The sequence below is a fragment of the Lutra lutra genome, chromosome 18 (assembly GCF_902655055.1).
Source record: "Lutra lutra chromosome 18, mLutLut1.2, whole genome shotgun sequence".
Lineage (NCBI taxonomy): Eukaryota > Metazoa > Chordata > Mammalia > Carnivora > Mustelidae > Lutra > Lutra lutra.
The window spans coordinates 9222365-9249430 of record NC_062295.1 but is presented as its reverse complement, the minus strand read 5'-3'; the positions used below and the strand labels follow the sequence as shown (position 1 = coordinate 9249430).

General features: G+C 51.9%; 1 protein-coding gene across 2 annotated transcripts in view; it reads left to right on the top strand.

Moving 5' to 3' along the window:
• Positions 1-24053, top strand: part of LITAF (lipopolysaccharide induced TNF factor) — a 29264-nt gene extending 5211 nt beyond the window's left edge. Inside the window, exons 1-4 of one of the 2 annotated variants that reach the window (XM_047713404.1) lie at positions 13338-13476; positions 15550-15774; positions 18701-18857; positions 22444-24053. In XM_047713404.1, the coding sequence (XP_047569360.1) occupies positions 15555-15774; positions 18701-18857; positions 22444-22552 (486 nt within the window). In that variant the 5' untranslated portion in view covers positions 13338-13476; positions 15550-15554 and the 3' untranslated portion in view covers positions 22553-24053. Of the gene's footprint in view, positions 1-13337; positions 13477-15549; positions 15775-18700; positions 18858-22443 lie in introns of those variants that run through there. The other variant, XM_047713405.1, reaches the window with a different exon arrangement.
• Positions 24054-27066: the final 3013 nt, after the last annotated feature.

Genomic DNA, 27066 nt, shown 5'->3' with positions numbered 1-27066 from the left:
TGAGCCGCTGCCTTCGGCTCGGGTCATGATCTCAGGGTCCTGGGATCAAGCCCCGCATGGGGCTCTCTGCTCGGCGGGGAGCCTGCTTCCTCCTCTCTCTCTGCCTGCCTCTCTGCCTGCTTGTGATCTCTCTGTCAAGTGAATAAATAAAATCTTAAAAAAAAAACAAAACTTAAAAATTGTGTTTTAAAATTGAACTTGAATGCCTTTGGATGAGGCCTGCCTGCCCTGGTTCACCTTATAGTTTAGTTTTAAGCTTGCAGGAAAGTTGCAGCTAGCTCAGGGAGTTTCTCTTATTAACAATGTTGCCCATCATCCCCACAGTACCATCAAACCAAGGAGCTGACGTTCGTGCCTCGCCCTTAACAAAACTCCAACCTCTGTTTTGGAGTTCACCTGTTTTCCCCCCAAGTTCCTTTTTCTGTACTAGGTGCCATCCCAGGTACCACATGGCATTTTAATGCCTTTCCCCAGCATCCTCTGCTCTCAAAATGTCTCATTCTCATTTCTGTGACTTCTTGAGGAGTACCGGTCAGAGATTTTGTAGAATTTCCCTCAGATTGGGTTTGTCTGGTGTTTTTCTCATGGTCAGGGGAAGAATTGGCATGGAGGTGAATGCCTTTCTCATGACATTGGGGGTATCTGATATCCATAAGACATTGCTAATAATTTGAAACGTTCCTTACTAGGTTGAGGTGATGGTTGTCAGGTTCACTGTTGCTGAATTCCTGTCTTTGTCTTTTTGTAGACTGTCCCTTACAAAGCAAGATACTAAATCCATCCCACACTCAGGAGAAGGATGGAGAGACTAAGCCCCACACCCTGGAGGGAGGGGTATTGACACATGCCATTTGGAATTCTTCTGTAAGGAAGAGTGGTCTTCTGTATCTTTAAAATACACACTTATATAAAGGGCTTGCATTATAGATGACCCCATCGTATGTGGGGTATCTATGCTGTTTATGTGTGTAAGACCTCAGTTCTACAAGGATGTAGTGTGGGCGTCACTCTCCCAAAGCCCCATGGGGACCTGGGAGAAGTGTAGAACCCAGCCCTTGCCCCGGAGGGGTGTAGTGTGGTCCAGTTAGGGAGACAGAGTCTAACCTGCAGACAGGAAGCAATTAAGATGCACAAGAAACGAGGCGCCTGGGTGGCTCAGTGGTTGAGGCCTCTGCCTTCGGCTCAGGTCATGATCTCGGGGTCCTGGGATCGAGTCCCGCGTTGGGCTCTCTGCTCGGCGGGGAGCCTGCCTCCTCCTCCTGTCTCTCTCTGCCTGCCTCTCTGCCTACTTGTGATCTGTCTGTCAAATAAATAAATAAATAAATCTTTAAAAAAAAAAGGTGCACAAGAAAGGTGTATGTTGTGGAGGGCTGGTTTGCGTAGGCTCGGCCAGGGGCAAGGGGGGGCAGACATGAAGAGAACTCAGCAGGTAACGTTTACCACCCTGTTCTCACCTGAAGTCTTGCTAAAGGCAAGGTGGATGTTTCCCATAATTTTCAAAGACATGACAGTTACAATCCCCACAGTCAACTGGAATATAGCCAGAATTGAGGAAATAAGCAAATAGGAGGCTTCCAAGGAACACAGATATTTATCCTCAAGACAGACGCCCAGGCCTGTTTACCTTACTCATAGAAGGCACCAAGGAAACCAGTAACTCTTACTTTGCATAGAGTTCTTACCCAGTGGGTGCTGGTTTCCCATGCTCAGAGGCTTTGACACAGCAAGGGCAGGGGTGGGATGGGGGCTGCCAACAGCCCCAGGCTGGACCTTCTTCCATCTGGGATAGCACAGAACCTCCAGATGCTGACCCAGGTATCCCCATTGTCTTTTTTGTAGATTTTAAGGAAGCAGAGAGAACTATGGGATCGATATTAGAAAATAGTTCAGATAGATTTTGGGGAGGAATACAGGAGGAAGCCAGCAGTCAGAATGAAGCCGTATGAGAAGTTACAAGGCTGGAGTTTTCCTTGTGTTCAGACATGATGTGGGGAGAGGGACCCCCTTGGCTGTGGGCCATTGGGCCTTTGATGTGTGTTTATTCTGATGGGAGTTGCTGTGTGGCTTCTGCTGTGGTTGGTTTCTCCTGGTGTTCTACATTTTGAGGCTTATTTTTAGAATCTCACTCTCCTTTTTGGCAGGGGTTGAATCTTTTAAGGGGGGTTTTCAAGTTGCTCTTGGGCTGCTGGTTAATTATGCAGAACCCTTGTGTGGGGTCCCTCCCTGAAAGGTCCAGCCTGGCACACACCTCCCCACAGGACACAGGGGTGCCTGTTTCTGTGTGTCCAGCCGCGCTGTTACCCACCCCCTGACCTGTTCTTGCCCGTATCCCCCAGATCCTGTGCTTGCCCTAGAATTTGGACTCTGTTTCCCCTTTGGGTCTGTTCCTTTATCTCCCCCATGTTGGTGAACTTTGCCTCCCCAGAGGGATTCCTTAAGGCTGGGGAGGGAGGGTCCATGTCTCCCCAGTCCCGTATAAACCACCAGCCTTCAGAACCCCCTGCATGAAAAATGGGTCACAGCACAAAATTCTAAGAGAACTTTATTTTGGTAAATAGGACATTTTTGGTACCAATTTGGGGAAACTACAGTGAGATTAATAGTTGACACATCTTTTCACCAAATAGAAGTAATTCAGAAGCTTTAATCACTCTGCAAACACTCAGGGAGGGGCTAAGGGCGAGGTGCCAGGCAGCAACATGAGATGGTTCATGGGACAAAGGGCTGTGATGACATCATTTCACCCACAGGTGGGGGAACATGGGAGGCTGGGCTGGGGAGGGCAGCTACGGGTTAATTTTTAATTTATGTCCTTTAATTGTAAATGTGATTAATAAATACTGGGTCACATAAATTTAATAAGATGGAATTAATTAGTTTATAGAATTTCTTCTGAATTTGATTTTTTGATTATGTCATTATTGCTATGGCTCAGTATACAAAAGATCGCAGAGCAGAGGCAAAGAATGTCCTTCCCACTCTATCTCCCAGTCTGCCCCCCCTCCCCTGCTCCTAGGCAGCCACTGTTACCAGTTTCTTGTGTATCCTTCTGGGGACATTTTGTGCATATTCTGTAAGGAGATATGTATATCCTTCTTCCTTAGGCCCAAATGTTGGCTTGCTATGAACACTGTTGGGGCCTTTTTTTCATGCAGCGATATGTCTAAGAGATGCATTTCCACACATAAAGCTCTTGCTTGTGCTGTTTCAGTGGTTGTGTACTATTCCGTTGGCGTGGATGGGCCATCACGGATCTGCCTGATGGCCTGCCAGTAGTTATGTGGTTTCTAGCCACATCGCATTGGAGACCCTTGTGTGCTTATCGTTTGTCCCTTCACCCATGCACGGGATGGCCCAACAACAGATACCTAGAAGAGGAACTGCTGGGTCAGTGGTCTCATATACGTTACGTTTTGGTAGGTGCTTTCATTGCAGATTGACAGAAAAGTTGCAAAGTTAGCGCAGAAGTCCCGTATTCACCCCGTCCGGTTTCCCCTGCTGTAAACATCTCACATCATCAGGCTGTGTTTGTCATGACCGTGAAATTGACATCGCTGTACTGACCTCTTAACCAACCCTAGACTATGTGAGCTTGGAGGAAAAGCTTTTATTCTGTTAGATCTGTTCCAGGGTCCAATCCGGGATCCTACACTGTATTTAGTTGTTAAGCCTCGTTCTCTTCTGGTCTGTGATGGTTTCCCAGATTTTCTGTGACCTTGGCAGTTTCAAGGAGTACTCGCCCGTTCTCTGTAGCAAGTCCGGGTTTGTCTGATGTTTTCTCATGATGAGCCCGAGGTGGACGGTCTGGGGGAGGAAGGCTCAGAGCCGAAGCGCCCTTTTCACCCCATCCTGCCAGCAGGTGTGTGATGTCCGTGTGACCTCACACTGATATGAAGCTTGACTCTCTGTCTCTGCGCCATTTTGACCACACCTCCTTGGACGAGATGAGCCGTATTTTGCCTGTGACGACCCAGGGGAGTTGTCCAGGATGGGCCAGGGTCAACTCGACAGGGGTGCGGTTAAGGACTGGGTGCCAGACCTCTGAGTCCCTGGGAGCCTTTTTGGGGAGGGCTGGTGGGGAAGGAGCACCCCCTGAAGGAGACAGAGGGTGCAGGCCTGGGTCAGATGAGGGAGGCCCTCCAGCCTGGCGAGAGGAGAACAGGAAGTGGAAGTGGGCTTAGTGGGGTCATGGCTGAGTGAGGACTGAGGCCCAGTGGGGGTAGGGGGAGCGAACCTGGGGACGGGGAGGAAAAGCAGGGACCCCAAGGGGCTGAGCACCCAGACTGAGGGAAGAGGGGTGTTTCTTTTTACATTTTGATAAGGAAGGATTTGAGCCATTCCTATAAGAGCTCTTAAGAGGGGAGGCAGGTGGGGGACACTGTTGGGACAGAGTCCCCAGGGAGATGGCAGGGCAGGCCGGCTGGCCACACTCAACACGGTTAAATGAAGTTTGAGCCAGAGAAGGGCTCCTTCCGAATTCAGGGCAGCTAGACAGAGGCCTGGGGGTTGGGATGGGAGGCTGAGGGAGTCAGGTCAGCGGGGGGAGGGGGATGGGCAGAGGCAAGGGGGCCCCACGTGGGAGGGAGGGGAGCATAACAAATGACCATGAGCTCAGCGGCTCAAGTCATACAAATGCATTATCTCACGGGTCTGGAGGTCGGAAGTCCAAAACGGGTGTCCTTGGGTTAAAATCAAGGTGTCCCGTCCCTCCTGGAGGCTCGGGAAAAATCCATCTCCCGGCCTTGCCCGGCTTCCATAGCCACCTTCGTTTCTTGGCTCTCGGCCCCTTGCTCCAGTTTCAAAGCCGGTAGGGGAGCACTTCCTCTCCTCTCAGGCCCTCCTGCCTCCCTCTTAGGAGGAGACTTGTGGTGATGTTGGGCCCTCCAGGAACTTGGGACGGTCTCCTCAGCTCTTCACTGAGGTCTTGCTGCCAAGTTCCTCTTTTTTTTTTTTAAAGATTTATTTATTTATTTGACAGACAGAGATCACAAGTAGGCAGAGAGGCAGGCAGAGAGGGGTGGGGGGGAAGCAGGCTCCCCGCTGAGGAGAGAGCCCGATGTGGGGCTTGATCCCAGGACCCTGGGATCATGACCTGAGCTGAAGGTAGAGGTTTTAACCCACTGAGCCACCCAGGCGCCCCTGCCAAGTTCCTCTTGCTGTGTGAGGCTCCGTGCTCACGTCCTCACGTCCTCACGCGTTCTCAGGATTAGGATGGGGACGACTCTAGGGGGTGCTGTTTCAGGTGGGAGTTTGGGTAGGTCGTGACCCCAGAACGTGGTGCATTGGGGTCTGTTTGGATCTTGGCGGTGAAACCTCTGGGCCATGGGGGCAAGTGATCTCCTCCCTCGTCCTTGTCTGCTTCCCTACAAGTCGTGAGCACGAGCGCTGGTGCAGTAACCCTCGTGCCCAGGGTTCTGAGCACATCCACTTCCTCCCTCCCTGAGGTATGGGTACTATTAGCCCATTTTCCAGATGGGGACACCAAGGCACAGAGAAGTCGAGCAACCCACCCAGGTTCACAGAGCCAAGAAGTGGCAGAGTTGGGGGCTCGAACCGAGGGAGCTTATCAGTTCCAGAATTTCTGCTCTTAAATAATTCCACCTGCCTTTAGATTACATTGTCTTAAAATAAGTACATCCCATCCCCTTGACTTTCTTTTGAGCTTTTCTGATGCCTTCTCTGTGCCCTGCCTGATCCCATCCTTCTGGGTCTTCTCTTGTCTTGTGATCACCGGTGGGTCTTTAACGGGCCAGGCCCTGGTCCTTGCCATTCCTAGTGACCCCTAAGACCTGAGCGGTGCCCACCCACTCTTGTAAATGACTGGGGATTGCATGCAGGGGTTTCCAGAAACCCTACGTGTGACCGTAGCCTGGGTGCCGGGCCCACCTGCGCTGCCCCCGAGCTCGGTGGTGGCCATGGCTTCCGGTTCCTCACCAGCTCAGCTCCTGGTTGGAATCTGCACCGCAGCCCACTGTATCTTGTCCCAGTGAGACCTCTCAGCATTGGGCATCATTTCTCTGTGCTTCTTTGCTTTGGGGGCTGCCTGCTAGTCATCTCACCCGAAAGAATGGGAGGGCACCTGGGGGGCTCAGTCAGTTAAGCGTCTGCCTTTGGCTCTGGTCATGACCCCTGGGGTCCTGCTCTTGAGCCCTGTGTCGGGCTCCCTGCTCAGTGAGGAGCCTGCTTCTTCTCCCTCTGCCCCTGTCTCCCCAGCTCATGCATTCTGTATCTCACTCTCTCTCAAATAGCTAAAATCTTTAAAAAAAAAAAAAAAAGGAAAGAAAGAAAGGGATGGGAATGGGCAGGAAAAATGACGAGAGACACCTTTCCCTCATCTGCCAAGAGTATCCCTTCCATCCTTGCCAGTTATCAACAGGCACCGAGGACAGACATGCCATCACAGGTGTGAGCTCTGTCCCCCTTTTCCCGTCCACACCCGTCAGCAGGAGTTGCTGACGTTTCTGGCTTCTTGGGGGGTGCAGGATGGTTAGAGCCTCTGAGTTTTCTTGACACCATGAAAAAAGGACAGATGGTCATTTCCAGAGAATGATGACACACTGTCCACGTAGGCCAAGCGGCTTGAGAGCCACACCAAAAGAGAAGGCAATGAATGTGGAGGGGCAGGTGTTTCTGAGTTTAGGGTAATGGCTGCAAGCAGCCTGCTCCGGGTCCAGATTTTGAAACGATGAGCCTGTTGCAGCATGAACCCCTCACTCTGTTCGGTAACCCCAGCCAGAACCGGGAGCGCCTCCTGCAGATCTGGAGTACCAATGGCGTCATAAACTTGCATTGAGGAACAGAGAGAGCCTGTCTTGAGGTTCAGAGATTGTGGGGGTTTTTTTCTTTCTGATTCTTTTTTTTTTTTTTTTTAATTTATTCATTTGAGAGAGAGAGAGAGGGAGCACAAGCAGGGGAGGGACAGCTAGAGAGGGAGACGCTCCTTGCTGAGCAGGGAGCCTGATGCGGGGCTCAATCCCAGGATGCCGGGATCATGACCTGAGCCGAAGGCAGACACTTAACCGACAGAGCCACCCAGGCGCCCATCTTTCCGATTCTGTCTTGTTCGTTTACACACCTCCACACTTCCCTTTCCCACCCACATCTTGACTTGCTCTCCTGCCTTGACATTATGGGGTGCCCTGTTGAGAAGCGCCACTCTCCTCAGGTGTGGAGGAAAGGAGGGATTTCAGCCCCAATGAAATGATTGTAGCTCTGTAGTGTGTTTGGTCACACGTCGGCCAAATACTGGTGTTACCTTGAGCTGAACCAGGAGACCCTCTGTTCCCGAGGCTTGTCCTTGTACAAACAACTCCCTGCAGAGACGTTCTCAGCTTCTGAGCTGGGGTGTTAGGGGAAGATCCTCCCATGTACGTCTGCTTCCAGATCTTGATGCCCTCAAGATGGGTCTGGTGTTCTACCCATGTTTGTTGCAAGTGTCAGGGTGACCAGCTGGTCATGGGTTTCCTGGGATGAGCCCGCACACCCCAAATCCAGGGAAACCTCTCCATCCTGTTGAGGCACCCTATATAGCACCCATGGTGTTTTGAGCCTAGTTCTAGGTGCTAGGGAGGCAAATTTTAATAAATTTCAATCCTTGCCCTCCTAGGGCCCCCACACTGATCCGGAAGCCAGACGAGTAAAGGCTCTGTGACAAGTTTGGCAGAGAAACATGACTTGGTTACAGCTAACACATACTCACTGCTTCCATGTCCCGCATTGCTCTGGGTGCTTTTCACAAGGGTGCTCTTTGAGTCCTCCCAAGAGCCTTAAGACACTGCCAGTGTCCCCATTTTATGGATGGGATAACCGAGGCAGCAGAGTCGTGCCATGAAGCATGCCAGCTGACCACAGGCAGTCTGGCTACAGGGCCTGTATCTTGATCTTGATGCCCTTGATCTCTGCACTGTGTAGAGAGGTTCAGAGTGGGGATGGATTCTCCCCTGAGCTTGCTTCTTGGGGGAGGAGATGCAGAAGCGCAGATAGGACAGGTGAGAGGAATTTGTAGCCCGTCGGGAAGGAAGGACACCAAGGCAGTGGAAGAGTGTGCCGGGTATTTGTCTGGGGACATCTAAGCCAGCCGTGCAGTGTAGCAGGTGGGAGACGGGGTAGACATAGGGGTTTGTGGTACCCTGGGACCCCGCCGCCATCCTGGGCAACCAGGATCTCCAGTCACCCTAGCCTAGGGGGCACTGGCATGTCAATGTCAGAAAGACCCCAGTGTTCTTGATTTTAGGTAAATGGGGCTGAACTAAATCTAGTGGAATTTGGAGGCTCAAATTGCTGGCCTTGGCCTGTGACCCAGAGACTGGAGATTTCTAGCGATGCCTTTATTTTACCCATTTGTGATTGAGGTGAAGCTCTCACAGCGTAAAAGTCCCCCATTTCAGAGTAACAGTTGAGTGGTGTGTGGCGTGATCCCAATGTTGTGCAAACACCACCGCAGTCTAGTTCTAGAACGTTTTCATCACCCCTGTTAACCTGTACCGATTCACGCTTCCCCCATTTCCTCCCACACCCTCCCTCCAACCCCTGGCCACACCGACTGACCTTTGGTGTCTGGGTGCACCTGTTCTGGGCTTCCTGTGGAAATGGACTCATACCCTGGTCTGGTCTTTGTGTCTGGCTTCCCTCCCCTGGCGATCTCTTGGGGCGGGCTGGTCTGCCGGTTGTCCCCAGACCTCCCAGAGGTCAGACCCTTGCCCGGGAGTTTAGGATTCCAGGCAGAGCTCTGCTGGGCTCGGCTCCACAAACCCCGAACGCAGGTCTGCGTGGTCACAGAACGGGAAAGATGCTCCTCGGAGCGGCGGGAAATGCCCACAATCGCAGCCCCCCACTCGGGTGTTCCAGGGAGTTCTGAGACCGTTCAGGCTGAACTTTCTAGGAGCGGATCTGTTGCTGAAAGCGAGGCCTTTCTGGGACCGTTCCAGTGTCGCAAGGTCTCAGGACCCGTTCATTAATATTTGCTCGGATGTGAGGATCGCTGGGCTGGACAGCGCGGCTTCTCCCCGGGGTTGTGAGGGCACTTTGCTTCTCTTTCCTTAGAGCAGTATGAAAAGGCTGAGGCTGAGCTGCCCGGAGACCCTGCTGGCAAGGAGCCTTTGCCTTTCCCACCCCATGTGTTAAAGCAGCTGGCAGAGATGCCTGGCATCACGAGGTCCCTTAAAGAGGCAGCTTCGGGCCCCTGTTGTATATCCGGGAGGTTCTGGGATCTTCCCCTTCTGTCTCTCTGTCCTCCAGGACTGGAAGGAAGAGCCTTGTATGTGGATACGTGCCTTTGGTTGATACGAAGGTCCTGGCCCCCTGATCCTTCTCAGAGAAGCAGATCGTTCTTGTTTTTGGATATTTTTAAAGATTCATTTACTCGGCGGGGGAGGGGACAGCAAGTGAGAGAGAATCTCCAGGACCTGGGCCCTGAGAGCATGACCTGAGCCGAACGAAACCAAGAGTCCGTCGGACGCTGAACCGACTGAGCCGCCCACGTGGTTATCTTGAGTCACAAAGTCATCAGTGAAAAATGAGTTGGAACCCATATAGTTTTTTGTTTGTTTGTTTGTTTGTTTCAAAAAAGCCCTGCTTTGAGTGTGTGCCCGTGAAAGTCTGCAGGAAATGCATCTTTTTACACGTGTAAGGGAGGCGGGGGGTGGGGGCAGGGGAGAAAGGCATTCCAAGGTGTTGCTCCCATATTTTCACTTTTCATTTGGGGGTAAAACTAGGCTGCTGGTGGTGTCTGTGTCTCCTGGCCTGGGAGGTGTTTGGTGAGGTCAAGAGCCGTCTGGAGTCCACCAGCTTTGTGTTCAGACCCTAGCCCTGCCTCCTGGAGTCCATCTGTGTGGTTTTGGGCCACACTTTTGGGCCAGCTTGACCTCCCTGGGCCTTGGTTTTTCGTGGGAGAGTGAGGACGGTGATAGCGATAATCCCCTCTATGGTGGGAGGACCCCTTGGGATGACACACCTGAGGGTGTGAATTACAGAGCCCGGTACAGTAAAGTTAAGAGCCCGTTGTGATTTCTTTTAATGCAGCTGTGACTCTGGAGTGGGGGCAGGGGGTAGTTGACGGGTAGTGGATTTTGCTCAGACCAGGACCTCTGGACTTAGAGATAGCCAAGTATGGTTTGAACAGCCTGGTTATCTGGTACCCTTAGTAGCACCCTTCGTTTTCTTCCTGTGTGAGGATCCAGCAGATTCGATGCAGACTCAAGACTCAGAGGGGTGACCCCAGCTAGACCCCTTAGGTCTGCTTGGCCCCATTAGCAGAGGGGAGCCCTCCTGGGGCTAGGCAGCTTCACCCGGCCCATCTCCCTTGGTTGTGGCTCGTTAGATTAAATCCTAGAGCTGGGCGTGGTTGGAAAAGAATATACACAGAGGAAGGACCTCAGGCCTCAGTCAGCAAAAGGTTAAAATTTGTTCAGACTGTTGCATTTACAATGGCAAGGAAAGGGGAGACACATTTTGGGAAAACTGAAGGAACAGATGTCGGTGATTTGAAAAACTCATCGGTACCCCAAATACCTCATTCCCCATCTCCCTCCCGCATTCTCAGCGGGGACTCAGGGGAGTGAAAGTCACTTTGGGGGGGAGGGGAGAGTTTAAAAAAAGTCTTAGATATTACAGTTGTGTGTGGCCCTTCAAAACTCAACCGTATCCAATGAAATCTTATTTCTTAGTATTGCATTTTCTCTTGTGAGGCAGAAATTAAATTATATTTTAATTAATTAAATTTAATATAATTTAATTTTTCTCCTTGGGGGGTCAGTGGGGGGGGCAGAGGCAGCTATAATGAAAACAGGGCTGAGAAACCCCGTTCTGTACCGTGTCTGAACTGGGCCCAGGAATAGATACCCCTAGAACCCTTCACTGCCCATCAAAGAGAGACTCTGTCACTGAGGAAATCGTGGAGACATGGTGCAAAGGGACCCCAGAATTCCAAGTGGCACACTGACAGGTGAGAAGGTAGGGGCCGGGCCCATGCGTCTGGTCATGGGCTAGTTTCCTGGTCCGCCTCCAGCCCTTCTCACATCAGACAGGCCTCCTTTCCTGTGACCTGGGGCCCCGGTGCAGCGTGGACACGCAGGGTCCCCCGGTTCCCTGAGTCTTCAGAATGTCAGGATGGTAGCCGCAGAGTGTTGGGCTGAGCGCGGTCTCCGGGGTGTAGGGCCTGCGGGGCTGCCCAGGCCACGCGCCCTGCGAGGCAGCCCTGGTCACATTTTCTGATTGGAACAAGGGGTTTGGGATGCCTGCTGGTCTCTCTCTCTCTCTGTGGCTTTGGGAGTCGCTTGCAGTGGGGTCATTCTGAGGTGGGGACCGTGGGGCTCCCCATGCCTAAGCATTTCCTTCATGTCTGTGGGGCTGGAGCGGGGGGAAGCTGGATGGAGAATCGCCTTCACCGTGTGCTTTTAAACGGGCGAGCAGTCGAGAAAACCCACTCGCAGGGGCCTGATAACAAAGTTAAACAAGTGGGGAGGGAGGAAGGAGACCCCCTTGCTGGCCCCTTTATCCCCCCTCCCTGTAGCCATGACAACCTGGTGTTCACCAATCCCGCCAAAGGGGGTTCTCAAGGCGGTTCTCGAGGCTGTGCTTTTCAGTGGCAAGACTGTGGCTTTGCTCTGAACTCCGAGATGCTTCCCTGTTTGTCCCGGAAAAGGGAGCGCAGGTATTGGATGGAATTGTGCTCGCACCGCCGCTGTTCACTCATGGGTGGGTGGCCTGATCTGGAGGGACAGAGGGTTCCTGGTGACAGCGGAGGGTGTGGGTGACTGTTTGCTCCCCTTGAAGAGTGTTGGGGCTTGAGGACCAGGAGGTGGAGGCAAGGTGGGCCTCCTGCCTGCTGGGGAAGCCAAATTAAAAAGGTTGGCGGGGGGGGGGGGGTGGACGGCGTGTGCAGCGGAGTGGGAGGAGAAGAAGTGGGATGGAGCAAAGTGGCATTTCCTGGCCTGTGCCTGGGGAAGGGAGGCTGCCAAATGTATTTAGAAAACCCTTCCATCCAGCTGTTGATGGGTTTGGTTTTGTGTTTACTGCCCTAGCCTGTTGCTTTTGTCCCTTTTCAGAATCCTCAGTGTTGTTTACATTTACGGGCTGTTGGACACAGGATGGATGTTCCCAGGAGGCAGGGGCCTGGAGTTCAGAAGCTATAGGCTGCGGCCGTGACACCAGCGATGCGGGCGTGATAAGCCGGCAGGCCGGCCTTGATTTCCAGAAGCTCAGGCCCTTCCTTCCTCTAGAGGAAAGGAGGCCCCCCCACCCCTGCACCCCCATGTCCGCCCTTGATGACACAGCTGCCTTGGGTCCCTTCTGGAAGAGGGAGCAGTGGTTCTGAAGGGGAGGGATTCGACTTCTGAGTTGAGTCATTGTTTCCCAGCTGTTTGACCCAGACTGTGTTTTCTGCAAAACTTAGGGCGCCCAAGACCTCCCGTTCCCCTTCGAAAGCGCGCCGCTTGCCATCGCTGCGTCCCGTGCTATTTTAGGCCCTCTGTCTGTCCAGCCCAGTGTTTTCGGTCCTTGCGGTTTTCTGCTGTGAGTCAGTTTTCATAATAAATTGTGTAGGCAGCTGGGGGTCTGCCTTTCCTGAGATAGGAAGGGACAGTGAGTCCTTGACCTTCGGCGAGGTCCTGAATTCCTCCAGTGCACGGAGGCGGCTGGCAGCCAGGTCCGTGTGCACGCAGGCGGGGCCAGAAGCAGTGGTGGAGGGCTGGGGTTGGGGGTGGGGTGGGGTGGGGTGGGGCTGGTGTTCCAGGGTCTGTGGCCGGCGAGGGACACCAAGCCAGCTTAGGAGGTAAAGTTGGTGAACTGTGCTGGGTTGATGTCTGCAGTCTGGCTCCCTTCTTTCTTCTGGTTTTCTGTTCCTGTGTGTCAGAGGAAACAGACAACATGTCATAACCACTTTCGACAATTGTGTTCTCATTTTTAAACCCTGGACCTGTTTGCACAAAGATGTCCTGTGATCTCATTAGCTCCCCTTCAGCCTTCCTGATTAACTGTCCCTGCAGACTAGGATGTAGCTGCCACCACCACCTGGGGGCCTTCCAAGGTTTGTTCCTTGCTTCTCCAACAGACCTGCCTTATCTGTGCTTTCTAGGGTCGGACCTTTCCTCTTCTCTACAACCCTTCTCTACAACCCTGTGTTCCATAGTGCCTCCGTCCTGTAGAAGCAGGAACGTGTGAGCCATGTGGTTAGTTTAAACATTTCTTAGTAGCCACGTTTTAGAAGGTACAAAGAAACGGATGAAAGGAATGGTAATAATGCATTTTGCTTAACTCCGCCTATCTAAAATATTGCCATTTCCAATATAAAAAATTATGAATGAAGTATTTCACGTGAATTTTTTTTTTTTGAAATCCAGGGGATATTTTATGTTGACATCATCTCCGAAATTGGATACTAATATTTTGTCAGAAACTTTTGCTCTAGATGCAGAGCCCGTTAGGGTCGCTGTTGGAAAAATAGATTCACATAGCCAAGGTGCCCCTTGAAAACTTAATGGAAATTTTCCACTAACTGCATGGTGTATTAGATTTTTATTTATTTATTTTTTATTTTTAAGAGAGAAGGTGAGAGCATGCAAGTGGGGAGCGAGGGGCAGAGAGAGGGAGAGAATCTTAAGCAGACTCCGTGCCGCCTGCAGAGCCCGACCTAGGACTTGACCTCACAACCCTGAGATCGTGATCTGAGCCAAAAATCAAGAGTCAGACATTTAACCAACTGAGCCATGCAGGCGTCCCTAGATTTTACATTTAAACCATTGACACTTGAAATACAATGTGAACATTCAGTTCCTGGGTCACACCAACCACACTGTGAGTTCCCAGCAGTGGTGTGTGTGTGTGTGTGTGTGTGTGTGTGTGTGTGGCTGCTGGACAGCCATATTGGACAACCTAGATGGAGAACATTTCCATTCTTCCAGAAGGTTCCATTGGGCAGGCTTATACAATAAAGCCCAAACACCTCCATAGGGCTTTCACATTTCCTACAACCCGGCCCCAACCTGTTTAGCTTTATTTACTGACTGTGTTTGACACGTGTCCACTTTCCCAAGTTTCTCCCCCTCCCCCCAGCCCCCCCTCCTGCTCCGAAGAAATCTCTTTTGGTCTCTGCTTAAAAGCAGAGAGCTTCCTCGAAGGAGTCTCCCCTTCTCCCCGCGGCAGAATTAACTTTGCCTCCGCTTCCCACGGGTTCTCAAAGACGAGGCAGAATGTGGGGGGAAGAGGCGGCAGGCCTGTCCAAGCCCCTGGACCGTGGCACGCCGCCCTGGGAGCTCATTTCCCCATTTCTCCTGAGGCAGGTTTGAATGGATCTTCTAAGGCCGCCTTAGCTCTGCCCCTTTAGAAAAACAGCCGCACAAAGAGCTGCACTGTGTCCTTCTCCAGCTGCCCCCGGGCCGTTGCGCACGGGCCACAGCAGGAACACACCCTGGGTACAGGCCACGTAATTCTAGGCGGGCATCGGCTCTGTCCCCAGTCCCTGGGGCGGGGAGAGATGGGGGGGGCAGGAGCAGGAATGGGGGGAGACTCTTTCTTTGCCCTCACAAAAGGAAATATGTGCCTGGCTCCTCTGATACTCCGTTTTCAGAATGGGAGCTGGTTGTGTGTGTGTGTGTGTGTTGACTTTTTAAAAACTAACATGGGGCGCCTGGGTGGCTCAGTCTTCGACCGTCTGCCTTTGGCTCCGGTCATGATCCCAGGGTCATGGGATGGAGCCCCGCTTTGGGCTCCCTGTTCCACGGGGGGCCTGCTTCTCCCTCTCCCACTCCCCCTGCTTGTGCTCACTCCCTCGCTGTCTCTCTGTCAAATAAATAAAATCTTAAAAAAAACTGTAAAAAAAAACCAAACTGTAACATACAAATAAAAAGTGCACACATCTTCATTGTACCGCTCGTTCTCATGTGGTGGGCATGCCATGTGACCGCCCCCAGATGGGGAACAAGGACAGGAGCAGCCCCTTATAAGACCTCGAACCCCCCCTCCCCCGCCAGGCCCTTCCAGCCTGCGCTCGCCACCCGTCCAGGAACACCTGCTTCTGGGCCTTCTGGCCCAGGACTCATTCTGCCCACTTCTGGATGTACAGGGTGTCACAGCAGATTGTGCGTTTCTGCCCTCCGGCTTCTGTCACAACGACACACTCTGTTTGCCATAGTTTGTGGTTGAGTTTGAATGCCTTTGTCTTTTCTGGCATCTAAAATGCTTTTAGTAAAAACCGCAGTGGTTCGAAAGAAGACAATACTCCGTGTGCAACACAGGCCGTTGGCTAGTTCTGAAGTGTGAGGAGAAGCTTCTGCTCTAATCGGCGGGATGTGTGTGCCCTTGGGATTTTCCTAGGTTTTGATGACTTGGGGTTGTAACTATTTACCTGTTAGCCTTATTTAGGGAATCCCTTCCTAAGGTGATCGTTCCTGGCTCTGGGAGAGACATTAACTCCCCTTCCTGGCTTTTGGACAAGGCTGACACAGCCACGTCTTCACGTTTTCGTTGTCCGGTAGAAATTGGAAGATTCGGGTGGAAAAAGGAGCCGGGGTGCCCCTTGCATTTCTGATCCGGTGTCTTCTGGTTTTGCTTTAGGTAAAATGTCTGTTCCGGGATCCTACCAGGCGGCCGCTGGGCCTTCCTCGGTGCCAACCGCACCCCCATCCTATGAAGAGACGGTGGCTGTTAACAGTTACTTCCCGATGCCTCCTGGCCCGGTGCCGGGGCCGACCACAGGGCTGGTGACGGGCCCGGATGGCAAGGGCGTGAATCCGCCTGCCTACTACACGCAGCCAGTGCCCGTCCCCAATGCCAGTGCAAGTAGGTGCCACCTCCTGCGCCCCCCTCACCTCTCCTTGGCTCTCCACCCTGGCCTTGGGGACTCTGCCACAGTCAGGGGAGCCTCAGACTCGACCTGCCAAAGGGTCGAAGCCGAGTCCGGTCAGTCCGGCTTGACCCCTCGTCCTGGAATGTGCCCCACCTAGTCTTCCGGGTTCCACGTCTGGGGGGTCGCGCCTTTTCCCTAGCAAAGCACAGTCCCAAGTCGCCCAAAAAGCGATCCTTCGGTGCAAACCACAGAGGCCCACCAACAAGCCCAGAGAAACTGGGGGATGGGAGTTTGCTTTTAAGAGCCCCCAACCCTCCTGCTGAGGCCTGGCTGGAGTGGGGGGGGGTATGCGGAAACAGCCAGGAGCTAGGAACCGCCAGCCTGCCCGTGGAGGCGTGGCTTCCCAGCCTTGGGGCAACCTCTTGGTGGCCTTGCCCCCTGGGATTTCCTGCTGCCCAGGTGCGCCCAGGTGCGCCCAGGTGTGCCCAGGTGCGTAGCTGATTCAGTATCCCAAGCAGCTGAGGAGGAAGGACTCGCCAGCTCAGAGGGCAGCCCTGTGGGTCAGACTGCCTGGGTTCACCTCCCGCCTGGCACCTCAGTTTCCCCGCTTGTAAAATGAGGCTCATCAAATGCCTCCATCAGTGGGTTGTTCTGATGAAATAAAGCTCGGTGAGTAATCCTTTGATAAAAAGTGAGCTATTGTGCTCGAGTAACTTTGACCCCTTCAGTTAGAAGAGAACAAGGTGACTTTGGGCTGATTATGCTCTGATCAATAATTTATTGCACCAAAAAAAAAAAAAAAAAGAAGGAAAGAAAGAAAAGACTTTAATACAGTTGACATGTAAAGGGTCAAGAATGCTTAAATAGCGCTTTTCTGGAAGGAGAGTCTTTCTGGGTCTTTCTAGGAGTTTAAGTTCTGTTGGCTTGGACAGCAGCGAATTTCCCCTAACGCATAGATTGTAGAAATGGCATTCCAGCGCGGCGGAAAGGAACAGAAGGAAGTCACTTTGACAAAAATACGAGCTCAGACAGCTTTGCCAAAACCCAAAACCATTCTGAATGCTAAGGACTTCACAATTTCTGTCACTGTGGGCTCTCCTCTGGTGACTGAACACCTGTCCATGTTTTCCACACGGTTTTCTTTTAGCCTGATTTTATATTCTCGTTTCATGGGTCTGATTGATTCCTGGACTCCTCGGCAAATGCCAGGCCAGCGTCCCTGGGCTGGTAGGCAGTCACCGGCATTATCGCTGGGCGTGGGACTGAGTCAGGAGGCCCGTGTGCCACGAGGGACTGTGTCATCGAGGGTTCACTGTGTCCCAGAGTGTGAGCTGCTTTACTGTCCTTACCTCGTGGAATCCCTGCACCACCCCTGTTCCTTCCATTTTTAAAAAATAAAAGCATTATGGAGATTCCCGTCCCCTCGTGTTAGCTCACCCTTGCCGGGTGTCTGATTCGGTGGGGTCACTATAATCACAGTTGTCCAAGCGTCAGCACTCACTCCAGACTAATTCCACGGCCCCAGACAGAACCCCCGTCCCCCTCCCCTGGCCGCTGGCAACCACTAATCTCCGGATGAAGAAAATTAGACTAAAACCCCGTCATATCGCCATTTCTGGAATTACCATCTGCAGACCACCTTCGTGGAACCACACAGGAGGCTGAAAGAGCCTTCTGGGGACCCTGCCTGGGACCTGCGGACTCAGCCTGTCCCAGCGTTAGACGCAGGGTGGTGGGGAGGGGGTCCAGGAACCTGCATAAACTCCCCACCCGATTCTGTGGTTAGCGGGTTGGAGAGCCTGGTCGTGATGAGCCAAAGCCCCGCTCCAGGAACTTCTCCCCATCTCATGTTGTGGGGGGGGGGGGAATTATTGAAAAATTACCATTTCTCAAAAGATCATGCTGGAAATGTGCCACTGTTTTGGTAAAATACACGTCCTATAAAACCACCGGAAGTGTCTCTTGGGGTACTGTTGAGTGGCATTAATAAGCACTTTCACGTTGTGCACCCGTCACCTCCATCCCTTTCTAGAACTTTTAAGTCTTGTAACATGGAAACTCTGTATGGGCAGAACAGCAGCTCCCAGCGGCGCCCCTTGCCCCTGCCCCTGTCCCAGCCCCAGCATCTACCAGCTCTTCTGTGAATTGGATGACTCCAGGTTCCTCATATACGTGACACCCTGCTGTGTATGTCCTGTGGCTGGCTGACGTCACTCAGCATCACATCACGAAAGTTCGGCTGTGTTGTAGTATGTGTCAGAATGTCCCTTTTTTTTTTTTTTTTAAGAATTTATTTATTTATTTGTCAGGGACAGAGGGAGAGAGAGCAAGCGAGCGAGCACAGGCAGACAGAGAGGCAGGCAGAGGCAGAGGGAGAAGCAGTTTCCCTGCCGAGCAAGGAGCCCGATGTGGGACTCTATCCTAGGACACCGGGATCATGACCTGAGCTGAAGGCAGCCGCTTAACCAACTGAGCCACCCAGGCGTCCCCAGAATGTACTTTTTTTTTTTTTTTAAAGATTTTATTTATTTATTTGATAGAGAGAGAGACAGTGAGAGAGAGCACGAGTGAAGAGAAAGTCAGAGAGAGAAGCAGACTCCCCGTGGAGCTGGGAGCCCGATGCGGGACTCGATCCCAGGACTCCAGGATCATGACCTGAGCTGAAGGCAGTCGTCCAACCAACTGAGCCACCCAGGCGTCCCCCCAGAATGTCCTTTTAAGGGCGAGCGAGACTCCACTGTCTGGCCAGCCCCCATCGTGCTGATCCGTCTGCTCACCCATGGACACTTGTGTGGCTCCCCTGCTTTGGCTCTTGTGAATGGTGGGTGGGTGAACCCCCCGTGGAGACCAGGCCCCCACCTCCTGGTTGTCAGCTGGACGCTTTCCCCATTCACTGATCGTCCAGACCTGTTCCCCCAGTTGCTGTGCAGACCGTGTACGTCCAGCAGCCCGTCTCCTTTTTCGACCGTCCGGTCCAGATGTGCTGTCCTTCCTGCAACAAGATGATCGTGACTCAGCTGTCCTATAATGCCGGCGCCCTCACCTGGCTCTCCTGTGGGAGCCTGTGCCTGCTGGGGTAAGTCCAGGGTCCCCTAGGCCCCCAGACTCCTCCTCTGTTCCTCTCTTGCAGGATTTCTCCACCACAGCACGGCTGCCTGTGCTGGGAGGGGTGCGTGTGCACTGCTGGGCGTTAAGCTGCACTCCCTGGCCTCTGCTCTCAGTGCAGGTGGCCCCTCCCCACGTGCACATCGTGCCCAGAGGGGAACCACTGGTCTGGAGCAAGCATACTAGCAGCTTGCGGATCAAAATGCTTTATAGTCATCCGTTTGACACTTATTACCCTTTTGAGACTCCAAGTATTTTTCCTGTTGTCTACACGGGGAAAGTGAGTCTTTCTGTCTGTACCAGAGGTACTACATTTAAAAAAAAAAATTTTTTTTTTAAGATTTTATTTGTTCATTTATTTTTTTTTAAAGATTTTATTTATTTATTTGACAGAGAGATTACAAGCAGGCAGAGAGGCAGGCAGAGAGAGAGGAGGAAGCAGGCTCCCTGCTGAGCAGAGAGCCCGATGCGGGGCTCGATCCCAGGACTCTGAGATCACAACCTGAGCCGAAGGCAGCGGCTTAACCCACTGAGCCACCCAGGCGCCCCTATTTGTTCATTTAATAGAAAGATAGCACAAGCCCTTGGAGCAGCAGGCAGAGAGAGAGGGAAGCAGGCTCCCCGCTGAGCAGAGAGCCCGATGCGGGGCTCGATCCCAGGACCCTGAGATCACGACCTGAGCCGAAGGCAGAGGCTTAACCATCTGAGCCACCCAGGCCCCCACCAAGGGTATTATATTGAAAGAGATCATGATTTTTGTTCTGGGAGAAATTTGAGGAAGCACAGTTTAATTTTTTTACCCCCCAAACAGATAAAGGCAACCTCCTTATTCCTGGCTCTGTTTTCTCCCTGGAAGGAAACGGTGTCTCTGCATTTCTTTTTTAGGATCTCTGGCCTCTCCTACAACTGGCTTGTTCCTCACTGTGGCTTATCTCGAGAAGGAACAATATTTCTCTTCCTTGTTTGGAATGGGAGGCTCAAAACCCCAGAGAGCTTAGCTTCCTTGAGGACACATGTTCAGTAGGGGTAGAAAGCAGAGCAAACAGGTTTCTTGGCACTTGACTGATTCCCTGTCCCGCCCAGGGGACTGCAGGCTGACCTCTCTAGTCCCTGGAGCGAAAATACGAAATAAAAGTTTATCGTCCTTGGACATTTGTATTAAAACTCATTTTTATCTTGGAAGCCAGGGAAAGACAGGATGAGAAATCTTGCATGTCAACCTCTGCTGATCTAGCTCTCAAACCGAGGCGGCTTTTCTGTCCCTCCCTCCTTTTCGTCCTTAAATGTGGCATTGTGGGTTCAAATCGTACTTCCCACTGCTGTGTGACTAAGGGCAAGTGACTTCCCTTCTCTGTGCTCCAGTTCTCTCCTCTGAAAACTGGAGGTAATAATGCCCTTCTACCCAGGGGGGTGGTTGAGGATAAAATGAGTGAATATGTATGTCCTGCATCTCGGACCTGTGGGTTTTATGTGTTTTTTTGGTTTTTTTTTGCACAAGACGACAGTAAGGATTAGAACTAATGCCCTGTGGCCGCCCTTAACTTGAACTTGGGTGAACTCAGGCAGTAGGAGGAAATTTTTTTGCGTAAGATTGTTTCCTTATCAGGCTGTGTCCTGTTTCTGCTTTACGCAAATCGGTGTCTTCCCGTAACTTACTGATTTTTTTTTTTTTACTGAATTATAATTGACATACAATATTATATCAGCTTCCGATAGACAAGATAGTGATTTGATGTTTTTATACATTATCCGTTGCCCTATCAAGTTAGGACAATGTTACAGATGGATTGATCCCCGTGCTGTGCATTGTAAAATGTTGTGGGTTTTTAATTATTTATTTATTTCACTGACAGAGATCACAAGGAGGCAGAGAGGGAGGCAGAGAGAGAGAAGGGAAAAGCAGGCTCCCCGCTGAACAGAGAGCCCGATGCGGGGCTCGATCCCAGGACTTTGGGATCACGACCGGAGCCGAAGGCAGAGACTTTAACCCACTGAGCCATCCAGTTGCCCCTAAAATGTTGATTTTTAACTAAATTTGGGCCAACGTCAGTCCTAAGCCGTGGGGGTGTTTTCCGATACCAGCCCCTCTCCAATACCAGCTGGGTGTCGGAGATTTAATTCAATTCTGACGCGAACTGCTTGGAGTCAGCACGGAGCCCACAGCTGAAGGACCCAGTCTCCTCGACTGCCCCCAGAAGAGATGCGGGTCACAGGCCTCAGGCCGCACAGAGGTCTGCTATAGACTGAGGGTCCTACGATCCCTTCTCCCGGTCTGCTAATTTGCTAGAGCAGCACAGAACTCAGGAAGGCACTTCTGTATTTCCATTTACCAGATTATTATGAAGGATACACATGAGCAACAGCCAGACGAAGAGGGACAGAGGACACGGTCCAAGGGGTCCCTGGTGCCAAAGCTTCTGTCCCCGTGGACCTGGGGTGTTACGGCTCTCCTGGGAAAAGGCTACGCTTACCAATCCCGGAGCCCTCCAAATAGAAGTTGAGGGTTTTTATAACCTGATCTAAGCCCGTTGCGGCTTGGGGCTGAAGGTTCTAACCTTGGGACCACCACGAACCAAGGGTCTTTGTGGTGACCCGCCCCATCCTCAGGCAGGGAGCCTGGGGTGGGGTCTCCTTATCAGCATAGAATCAGGTGGGACAGAAAGGGGCCTGTTCTGAATAGCAGAAGGCCCTCACTCCCGTCCCTCGGGAAATTCCCAGACTCTTGGACCTAATTGCCAGGAAGTGGGGACAAAGACCAGACGTATTTCTTATTGTACCACAGGCTGTCTGGGACTCCTGCCTGGGGGCGCGGGTAATGGGTTAACGTAGATTGAGAGCTGTTATTTGGGGAATTTTGTTTGGTGATTACTGTAAGAAGGGCCCTCTCCATTTGGACGAGTTATCAGTCTACACAGCGGGGGGAGCCAGCTGCAGCCCTGGACCCAAATCCAGCCCATTTTAGTTCGTGGGGAACAGACCACACCGTCTGTTTCCAGATGTACTGTCTGGCCTTGACACCAGAAAGTCACCGGCCCCAGTCTAAGGCCCAGAGACGCTGAGCTGACCCAACAGTAGAAAATACCACCAGGTCGGCGGGTCTGAGAGAACAGGCTGGGCATTGGTTCGCGTGCTCGCTGCCTAGGGCGCCGGTGACAGATAACCACACAGTAAAACCATACAGATCTATTCTCACAGTGTTGGAAGCCAGAAGTTCACAGTCAAGGTGCTGCCCTCTGACGACTCTAGAGGGCAGAGAATCCTTCCTCGCCCCTTCCAGCTTCCGGTGGCCCTGGGAGGTCCTTGGCTTGTGGCTGCCAGACATCAGTCTCTGCCTGTATCCCTCCCTGTTGTTCTGTGTGTCCCCTCCTCTTCCTGTAAGGACATCTGTCATTGAGTGGAGGGAGCCACCTGGCTCTTCCAGGATGATCCCAGCTGGAGATCTGCAGAGACCCTGGTTCCAAGTACGGTCAGAGCAAGTGTTTCTGCGGGGCTGGGGCCGCCGCGTGGCACTGTGACCTAGAGTGACGCGCTTGTGTCTGGCTGTGTTTGTCCCCTAGGTGCATAGCGGGCTGCTGCTTCATCCCCTTCTGTGTGGATGCCCTGCAGGACGTGGACCACTACTGTCCCAACTGCAAAGCTCTCCTGGGCACCTACAAGCGTTTGTAGGACTCGGCCAGACCCAGAGGGAGCTGTACGCTGCCGGAAGTGCTCTCCGACTCTCACCCCGTCCTGCCCTGGTGGGAGTGGTGTCCCGCCTCGCTAGCCTCCTCTCTCCAGGGTCTTCACCTTCGTGTCTTCTTTTGGGGGAAAAATATCGCAAAAGTAACACACCTCCGAAACCCCAGAGGTCGCTGCTCGGAGTCATGCACAGGACCTGCAAAGACATTCACCCCGAGTGCTGGTTCCCGCCTCCGGTGATGCCAGGCCACCCGGTGCAACTGGGACCGTTGTCCCATCGGGATCTTCCAGTGATTGGCCACCGGCCGGCTTCACTTCTCGCCTCCGTGGGCCTTTCCGGGGGGCAGTCTCAAGCCAGGAAGCCACAGGTTGCCTTACTTTTCGAGACTGTTCTGGCCCAAATACGGCTGACCCCACCTTCAGTGCCTGCGTCCCGCTCACCTGTTCCCACGGCCCATGATCCCTGCCTTATCAGCGAAGGGCTTGGCTCGCAGAGTCTCCCACTGCGGGCTTTTCAGTAGCACACAAATTCACTTTATTCTTCATTCCTTTTTAAGTACCAGGAGGAGCTGTCCTCGCCCCCCTCCCCCATTCCCACGTGCGATGTGTGCTGGAGATACAGGGCTGCATCCTACCTGGGATCCGCCTTCCCTCCGTTCTCAGCACCATCCTCCGCCCCTTCCGGGGAAGGGCTTTTTCTTCTAGAGGAATTGTTTGTCTTAACCCTGTCTGTGACCTCCTTTTGGTCTTAAACACCTTTGGACATAATTTTGAAAGGAAGGATTTATAGATCCATTTTTCTTGACCATATGATTGCCACCACTTTCCTATTGGTCGGTGTGTTCTTTGTTGTTGCTTTGTTTTGTTTTTTGGTCCTTAACAGAAAAGGCAATGGATAATTTTCTCCACTGCCTCTACTTGGGTTTGGTGCGGTTCTTCAAAACCTCTCTAACGGGACTCTTCAAGGGGGGGCCCCTTGGGGGTTTCCGGGGGAGTCTTGAGAGAGACAGAGGGACACACAGGATGAGCACATCTGGGTACCACGGTGCTAGAGAGCTTGGGGACCTGTTTCAAAGGAATCTAAATTCTGATTTTATTTTTCAGAAATACATTTTGTGGTAGGACATCAGGAGACATGATTTCTAGGACTCAGCAAGCCAGCGTTCTCCGTTAGTTGCTGTGTCATCTTCGAAAGCAAGATAAAGCTGGGCTTGACTTTCCAGAGTCCCCGTATTGATAATAAACAGACACAGGGAATGCACGTGAATAATATTATGCAGAAATCAAGCCTAGACGTGGAATGAAAATCTGTATATTGGCCAAAAATCATAGTGGTAATCAGTGATCCCGCTTATCCCTTCGATGTTTGGAAAGTTCCAGTAATTATTTTTGCAATGAGTACGGATACTACGTAGTACTTTGGTGTTAATCTGCTTTTGAAAAAAATAAAGTCTTCGGTTCACTCGGTGAACTATTTATCAATTCTTAACGGTGTGAAGAAAGGTCTTGTGTTGCGTTTCCAGCCACTGCTACAAAGAGCCTTTATTTGTTCCATAATGGTAGGAAACCCTTCATGATAAAAACGTCAGACTCGCTGAATATCCCTCCATGTCAAGATGACCGATGTTGTGTTGGGTGGATTGCTAGGGAGTCCGATTCGGACGCTAGGCTGTTGGAACTCACTAGGCATTTTCCATGGCAGCAAGCCCTAGTTTTCAAGTTTTCATAAAATGCACAGAAGAAAGCTTCCTCATTCATTCTCCAAACAAAACACGCTTTGTTAATTGATCGGGGCAGTGGTGAGATGCGAGAAGGGGGCCATTGTCATCCACCCCTCTCCTACCTGGTGATACAACTTCATTTCGGAAGGCACAGAACAATGATGTTCTCTTGGTGTGGCCAGCGTTGTTGTTTAAACTGTCCACTTCTACAGCCCCGGAAAAATTGCCGCTTGCCCAATCTTGATCGTGCGTTTTCCTTTCATTTGACAAAATGAGGGCTACGTATATTTAGCCATTTTGCTCCGATGGGGGTATAGAAATGGTCTCGAGCTGTTATTAATTACGTATGCAGAGCCTGCAAAACAGGAGCCTGTTTCAAGGACCATAAAACATATACTCTGTGGGACTGAAAATAATGTCAGACACTTGGAGGAGGACGCCTCCATCCATCCTTCCCTCGTACTGTTCTCACTCATGTACGGTTACAAACTAAAAGGCTCTTTTGTTTGGCCTGGGCGCACGGGGGACGCTGGGCTTGAGTTTGTTAACACAGAATTTGCATTCAGCTGATGAAATAGCCTCAGATCTGCTCGGACCTCAAAGTAGATCTGCACCAATTTCAAGCCCCCGATGGCTGTCTGTCCTTAACTCCAGTAAAGTCCAGTCCGGGAGAGGTGGGCTTCTACAGAAGTGTGGGGTCTGCATCTTGTTAACAAAAAGCATTCAATTAGTTACAGCTTCTGTTGAAGCTCGCTGGTCGCACATGACTGGTTCCTGGCTGACCACAGCGCAGCCCATGGAAATGTTTTCTCTGGGGCAGCTGGCTTCCCAGTTGCTAGTGAGACCGTTTCTGTTGGGCGCTGAGCTATTCATAAACGCGGTGTCTTAGGTTCACACAGCTTGGCCCCGCTTTTCTTGCCCCAGCGACAGCCTCTGCGTTCAGGATGTTAAAATCCTTCGCTGACTTTCGGGGCTCTAAGATCTCTATTAGGAGTAAACGTAGACGTTGGGATTTTACGTCCAAAATTCTGATTTGCATTTTGGATGCTATTAAAGTTATCTCCTGGGTTTACGACTCAAATGTTTACAATGAGCCGTCTGTTTTTCATAGGCGCATGAGAAATTGTAAGCAGATCCAGCAAGGCGATGAAAGAGAGAAACCAGGAGGGTTTTTCTTTTCTTTCCCCTCCCCCTCCAGTCTAAGAATTTTAAAGAAACAAGATTCTGAGGCTTAGATTAAAACACGCGCGCACGCGCACACACACACACACACACACAGAAAACCCCAGTTCACAGCCAAGTATATCGGCTAGTGCATTTAACTGTTTTGTGACTGATCTCCTCAGTATTAGGTAAACGTTCACGCATTTAAGTACCTTTATTTCCCTTTTAAATAAGCCGTTTGAGATCAGTGTCAGGTTCACAGCAGATCTGAGCACAGAGTACGGAGATTTCCCAGGCATCCCCTGTTCCTTACCCATGCACGCACAGCCTCCCCCAACTAGAGGAGATATTTGTTAGGACTGATGAACGTGCATGGTCCCATCAACACCCAAAGTCCACAGTCTCCCATCAGGGCTCATTGACTCCTGGTGGCGCACCTTCTGTGAATTTGGACAGATGTGTGATGTCCCTGTCTCCCATTCCAGTATCCTGCGGATTATTTTCACCACCCTGAAAATCCTCTGTGCTCTCTGCTCATTCCTCCCTCCCCCGGAACTCCTGGCAACCACTAATCCTTTTACTGTCTCCACAGTTCGGCCTTTTCCAGAATGTTCCGGAGTTGGAATCATCCAGGATGCAGCCTTTTCAGCTTGGCACCTTTCCCTTGCCTTTTGGCATCTTAAGGTTCCTCCCTGTGTCCTCGGGGCCCGAGAGCTCATTTGTTTTGGGTGCTGAGTAGTATTGCGTGGTGCTGATGTGTCACACATTCGAGCGGGTCTCCAGCTCTCTGAGCTGCCTCCTCTCCTAAGTGGTCGTGAGCCGTTTCCCAAATAGGGGGCCTCCTCCTCCCGGTGTGTGCAGCCGGTCGGGGTCCTCACTGAGCACAGTGTTGTTTGTGAACCTGTGTGTATAGTCGTGCATGTGTGTTGGGGGAGGCATCACAGTGCAAAATGAGGGCTCAGGGGGACATCTGGGAGCCTCCAACCTGCCCCCTCTGGTCTTTGGGTTGTCATTGACTCCTGCTGTACCCAGGGCCTCCTACAGCTGGGGTACCAAACACAGCCCTGCCAGAGAAGACTGAGCAGTGGGCCCAGCACGGCCCGGCCAACAGGTCTGGGGGCTTCTGTTTTTTAAGCTAAAATTCACCTGTCACTCAAGTGTTGCCTGTGGCTTAGAAAGTGCACGGTGTTGTGCAAAGCTCGCCTCGACCCGACTCCGGACATTTTCATCGCCCCGCCCCCTATACAAAGTGCACGCCCATGAAGCAGCCATGCCCCTTCGCCTCCTCTCCCTGCATCTGCTGGGCCCCCCAGCCTCCCCCCATCCTGTGTCTTCGTTTCCCTGGATTTACCAGTTTTGCATATTTCATGTAAATGCAGCCCTGTTTTCAGTTTTCCCGAGTATCTCCCAGCGAGTGGAATCCTGAGCCGTAGGATAATTCAGCTTAACTTTAGGAGGAACCTCCCCGTTGCTTCTTAAATGTTTCCTACTGCAAAGCCACATCTCGCCAGGGATCCCCAGCGCGAACCGAGCTGACGTGGAGAATTTTGACGTCCTCCTCTGGAGCAGCGATTCCTGGAATGCCCTAAACCCCTTCAGTTCTTCTGGGGTTCTCAC